Source organism: Martes martes (assembly GCF_963455335.1).
Source record: "Martes martes genome assembly, chromosome: 17".
Lineage (NCBI taxonomy): Eukaryota > Metazoa > Chordata > Mammalia > Carnivora > Mustelidae > Martes > Martes martes.
Genome location: NC_137905.1, coordinates 578,864 through 584,908, shown reverse-complemented (window position 1 = coordinate 584,908; position 6,045 = coordinate 578,864). Strand labels below are relative to the sequence as shown.

Below are 6,045 nucleotides of genomic sequence, written 5' to 3'. Positions count from 1 at the left end.
AGTTCCCAGCTGGAGACTCCCTATGTTTGGGGGTCAGCAACGAAAGTCTCTGCCGTGAACACCTGTGACAAGGACGGTGCCCTGCACCCATGCTCGTGTCTGTCAGTTACTACCCAGACTTTAGTCCTTGTCTCTCTACCTGGATTTGGTGAGTGGGATCGAGGAGGACCAACATAATCCCAGGCTGTCCTAGATCCACGTTTGTCCCACGAGGGTGCCCTGTGATAAGCTTCAGCCAGCAGGACGGGGGTCTGCTGGGCTCCTCCAGGAAGGGGTCTGTCCTCTGATGGAGACAGGCAAGCAAGGTGAGCTTGACACCTAGCCTCTCCTTAAGTACGCCCGCATGGGAACGTGTGTCGGGAGTCGCAGCAGCCCTTTTACAACCGGGAGTTGTGACCTTCAGAGCAGAGCCAGTGTCCTAGAGAGAGTGCAGCAGAGAGAGGCTGGGCCCAGGCCGTGGTGAGACTGTTTGCTTCTGGGCCCGCTGCCCCGAGAGATGATCACGTCATCAGTACTCAGCCAGACTGCTCAGGTTTAGGTCATTACTTGCAGCTCGTTTTCCATGGAGATGGCAAGACGGCCAGCTCTCTCACATGGGAGCATCTGCTCTAAAGGCTTGCCCTGCCCCCCAGGGTCCAGGCAGGGGTGAATGGGCTCCTCCCAGGCCTGCTGCCCGTGGACAGAGTGCTGACGGGTTATGCTCTCTCGCGTGAAGTCAGACCCTACCCCAGGGTCTTTAGCACAGACACCACAAGGTGAGCACAGAGTGTTGCCCTCCCTGAGTTCAGAGAAGCCCCTGTGACCCAGCTCTGGGCCAGGCCTCGTATCCCATCCTGCCAAGAGCCAGGAGGAGCCGTGTGGCTGCTCCTGGGACTCTGTCTCCTGGCTGGCCTTCAGGGAGCTCCGTGAAGGAAGCAGGGCCTGGGCTCTCTGGTCAGGCACTAACCCCACCCCTTGGTGTGGCCATGGCTAGACACTGCTCTCTCACTGGACTCCAGCTGCCCCGTGAAGCTCGTTGACGCATTGAGTGCTTGCATGATTCGGGCCTGGTGTGGGCCAGGCACTGTCCTTGGCACTCCTGTTCTCAGCCTCCTCATGTGTGGGTCTCCGCTTGGACAGTTGTGGCCAGTCCTTACCTCCCAGGGGCATGAGAGATCAAGTTATCATTGGCCTTAAGATTATCTGGGATTTCATACAGACATTTCCCTCATAACCGTAACTAATCACAAAGTTGAGAGTCTCCCTCCCGTGAAGTCCCCATCGGGCACATCAGAACCAGATGGGGAGTCTCGAGGCCTCAGCAGGAAGACTGGTTGCCGGCCAGAGGCCGGCCAGTTCTCAGGCTCTTTGAAGTCTCCAGCATGGGCTGGGGGTGGGGGAAGGATGTCCATCTCAAAGGCCTCATTTATGGAGCTGGAGATACCGCATCCTGGCAGTGTGCGGACACAGAATCGGGGGGGCGGGGGGGCCCGGCAGACTGCCCCCAGAGGTGGAAGGTGGAAGGTGGTCAGGAAGGTGGGCCTTGGTGATGGACAGCTGCGGTGTGAATCCTGGGACCCATGTGGCAGGGACCCAGCTGGACTTCATGGCAGTGGTGCCTACACAGCGCCTCACTGCTGCTGGGACCACCGCCCCTGACCGTGGCACCCCCCCCCCACCGTGGTCCTGGGAACCTCTGCTCCCTTTGGGGTTCTCCATTAGGAGGAGAGAATGGGAGGGGTGAAGTCCACAGAGGGCAAGGAGCTTGGTGTGTGGGGCCCATCCTGTGCCTGGTGCCTATGGGGTGTGGGGCTTTCTGTTCTCTGTGGGGAGACAGGGGCTGGGGTCCTCATGCTCTGCCAGCAACAGGCCAGCAGGTCCACACTCCTACATGCTGCCCTGTGCAAGCAGGGGGCCTGTATCCACCAAAGATGGGACCAGAACAGACAGGAGATGCCCAGTGGGGTCTGTGTACCAAAGACCACTCCACGCAGCCACGAGGATGTCGCGGACCCCCAAGCTGTTCAGGGGCAATTAACGTTTTCTGGACAGGTCTGGGTGCTGCTTTCCTGGCCGTGTTTAGGTTGGGGCACCCACGAACCTGCATATTTACAGTTCATGTACTTCGATGTGTGATGTTCTTCAGCGAGAAGCACAAGGGGAGGGGGGAAGCTTTGTCCATGGGGTGATGCAGATGTAAGGGATGATTAATATTTGTGAGTGGGCTGCCTGGCCCTGGGGGTGGGAGAGTAGTGGGCTTGAACAGGAATGTCACAGGGAGCCCACCCTCCCAGCCCTGCCACCACCACCCAACCAGGCCCTGACCTCCTTCCTTGTTGCCTCAAGTTGTCTCCCCCGGCCACAAACCACTTCCGCTCTTCCGAGGAGGAACTCCAGTGTGCAGTGAGAAAGTGCTAGGAGCGCCCTGGAGCGAGGCCAGAGCAGGTGCCCACAGGCCCTCTGGGCTGTGCACCCCGTGGCTGCCTTTGAAGTGGTTTCTCTGCGGAGGAAGGGGGGGCTGTTGGTCGCTGGGGCTGGCAGCTCTGTCCCTGCCCCTCCCCCGTGGGAGGAGGAGGCAGAGCAAGAGCTCTCCCTCAGGGCTCCAGGGACTGGGTGGGAGTCCTAGGGGGTAGGGGCTGCCCTGAGTAAGCATCTCACATGGGGTAGGGAGTTAGGGCTTCAGACGGGGGTGGGGGGGGTGGGGGGGTCGACAGCCAGTGACTGTTCCCAAGGCACACTGGCATTGGGTGGGTGGCCAGGGATCAGAGATGGCCCCAGGAGGCGGTGGAGTTTGCAGGGGACCCGGAGCAGCTGTAGAGGAGGCCCCCCCGCATCGGAGGCCCCTGGGAGTGGCATGGGGCTGGGAGGGCTAGTGGGCCGAGCACAGGTGAGAGGGGAGACGTCCCCCAGAGCCCCAGTCTTCGGTGTCGCCCTGGCTGCCACTGGTGCTGCTTGGAGAATGCTGAGCGTGGGGGCTCTCCGACTGTGCGTCCAGGGTGCACGCCCGTCACGTGGCCACCCTCAGGGGGAGGGGCTCCGGGGACTTTAAAGATGTGCAGAAAGGGTTCATTCTTTCTGGGACCTCAGCCCACCCCAGGCCTGGAGGAGCAGGAGGCCCGGCCAGCCACAAGACAGCAAGCCGCACAGAAACGTATGTCTGGACCTGAGCAACGGTACCTCCACAGAGGGGGTGGGGAGGTGGGCTGAGGGTCCGGAGTCCAGAGAGACTAGAAGCTCGGTCTCTGAGGGCTTGGGGTCCTGGCTGGGAAGCGGCCACTCTGGTGGGAAGCTGGGGTCTCTTCAGCTGGGTCATGGCCGAGTGGACATGGGTACAGACAGGGAGAGGGTGAGTGTGAGGGCAGTCTAGGGGAACACGAGCCCTGCTGGTGGGGCGATGAGCTGAGCGGGACGCCTGCGAGTGAGGACCCCTTTCTGCTCCCTGGTGGGACTATGTCTGTGCAGGGCCCCCAGAGGAGGCTGCTAGGCTCCCTTAACTCCACACCCCCAGCCACCCCTCGGCTCAGGCCGCCTACTAACCAGACGGGGCCCCAGTGCCTGGAGGTGTCCGTTCCCGACGGGCTCTTCCTCGGCCTGGGGCTGGTGAGTGTGCTGGAGAACGTGCTGGTGGTGGCCGCCATCGCCAAGAACCGCAACCTGCACTCGCCCATGTATTACTTCATCTGCTGCCTGGCCGTGTCCGACCTGCTGGTGAGCGTGAGCAACGTGCTGGAGATGGCCGTGGTGCAGCAGCTGGACGACGCCATTGACGTGCTCGTCCGCGGCGCCATGGTGTCCAGCCTCTGCTTCCTGGGCGCCATCGCCGTGGACCGCTACATCTCCATCTTCTACGCGCTGCGCTACCACAGCATCGTCACGCTGGCCCGCGCCTGGCGCGCCATCTCCGCCATCTGGCTGGCCGCCGTGCTTTCCGGCACGCTCTTCATCGCCTACCACAACCACGTGGCTGTGCTGCTTTGCCTCGTCAGCTTCTTCGTGGCCATGCTGGTGCTCATGGTGGGGCTGTACGTGCACATGCTGGCCCGGGCCTGCCAGCACGCCCGCCGCGTCGCCCGGCTGCGCAAGAGGCAGCGCCCTGCCCGCCAAGGCTTCAGCCTCAAGGGCACTGCCACGCTCACTGTCCTGCTGGGCATCTTCTTCCTCTGCTGGGGCCCCTTCTTCCTGCACCTCTCTCTCATGGTCCTCTGCCCTCAACACCCCATCTGTGGCTGCGTCTTCAAGAATTTCAACCTCTTCCTCACCCTCATCATCTGCAACTCCATCGTCGATCCCCTCATCTATGCCTTCCGCAGTCAGGAGCTCCGAAAGACACTGCAGGAGGTGGTGCTGTGCTCCTGGTGAGGCCGTGGGCTGGCCGCGCTGCTGGGCAGAGGGCGTTGGCTGGGTCCCCCGGCCTGTGTGAGCCTGAAGGGGCAGAAGAGATGATCTCCAGGGGTGTGGCTGCACGCACCCTCTGGGGCCCGAGAAAGGAAGGCACACCAGGCTCCAGGAGTGGCTGTGGACAGTGGAGGAGGCTGGAGACATGGTGGGGCCGCAGGCACCGGAGGCGGATCTCCGGCTTCTGGACGCTGACTCTGGGAGAACTCCACCTCCACCCAGGGACCAGGCAAGCTCTGCACACTCACCTCTGCTGCCCCTGCCTGCTGGGATGTGAAGCGCCCATGGTGGGTGCAGGACGAGCACTCCTCCCCAGGAGAGCCTCCACAAGAGGGGCTTCCTGACCAGCAAGAACTGGCCGCACAGGACCGCTCCAGGAAGCAGGAAGCTCCTGTTCAAGGCCGAGGGACCGTGTCTACAGTGGAGGGGGTGCTGATCTAAGGCTCAGTGGTGAGCAGAGAGCCGGGGGCCCATCCGTGTCTGCCGCCTGTCCCCAGCGGACCGGGCCGGCCAACACCTGCTCTGGCCAGGGCAGAGGCTGTCGGCCTGAGTCAGAGACCAGTGTGCAGGGCCTCAGGGAAGCAGTCTGGTAATAAATGCTGTGCTTGGTGCAGACTCATGGCCCCCTGCCTTGCCTCTTTCCAGAAAGTGCTTGAAGCTGGAGTGAGGAGGAAGGGGGAGAGGCGGGGTGGGGTTGAGGGTGATGGACAGGGAGGAGTGAATCCCAGAAACCAGCCAGACACCATGGCAGGCCTGCCCAGGTGAAGAGGCCGCAGCCCCCAAGGACCCAGAGTGCTTGAGGCCTAACCAAGGGGAGAGTGTGGGGGCCCCAGTCACACCCACCCTGGGCCTGGGTCTCAGCTTTCTCTCCATGGTGGAAACCCCAGCTCAGAGCAACTACAGTGAGAAACAGCAGTTGCCCTGGCCCAGTCACCTCCATGGGGACCCCACTCAGCACCGGGACCGTCCAGGCTGCCCTCAGTTGCAGCAGGAGCACGACCACCATGACCCATGTGTGACCCCAACCTGAGCCCACCCCTCTCACACCCAGTCCTGCCGCCTCTCCTCCATGTCTGCCCACAGTTCAGAGTGTGCTGGGGGTTGGGGTCTACTCTCCCCCTGGACAGCCCCCGGGGGAAGTACTTGAGGCAAGGCCTCCCAGAGTGGGGTGAGGCTGTCCAGGGACTGTCCAAGTCCAAGTCCAAGTCCCGAAGGGAATGGCCATCTGGGGTGAGTACTGGTACTGGCAGCCCTTGGGTCGTCCCTCTGTTGCGAACCTGGGATTCTCACTGGGGAGCCCACCTGGTTTCTTCCACAGGTACTGAGCCTACAGCTGACCCCCTTCCTGATGCAGGTTCGGCGGTGGCAAGGGTGACGGTATCAGCCAATTTGAAGGCAGGTCTGGTAATGCCTCAAGCCTTCGGCAGCCGCTGGCAGCCACCCCCACTCTGCCCCAGCCAGGCCCCACCCCTGCTGGTAGCTTCAGCCCAAACTGCTGGCCTTGAGGCGAGGCGCTGGTTCCCGGCAGGGCCAGCCTTTGCTGGGAGACAAGACAGTGAGTCAGCCTTGAACCTGGCACCAGAGTCCTCTGGGGATGGAGAGAGAGGTGGCCTGGCCCGACGCCATCACGCAGGGAGACGGGGCATGTGGGTAATGGGGCTTGGCCAACAG

General features: G+C 62.4%; 1 protein-coding gene across 1 annotated transcript; it reads left to right on the top strand.

Annotated features, from left to right (window-relative positions):
• Positions 1 to 3,429: 3,429 nt before the first annotated feature.
• Positions 3,430 to 4,338, top strand: MC1R (melanocortin 1 receptor; the record flags this gene model as incomplete). Its single annotated transcript, XM_080829569.1, has 1 exon — positions 3,430 to 4,338. The coding sequence occupies one exon, from the start codon at positions 3,430 to 3,432 to the stop codon at positions 4,336 to 4,338; it is 909 nt and encodes a 302-aa protein (XP_080685695.1).
• Between the last annotated feature and the right edge of the window lie 1,707 nt (positions 4,339 to 6,045).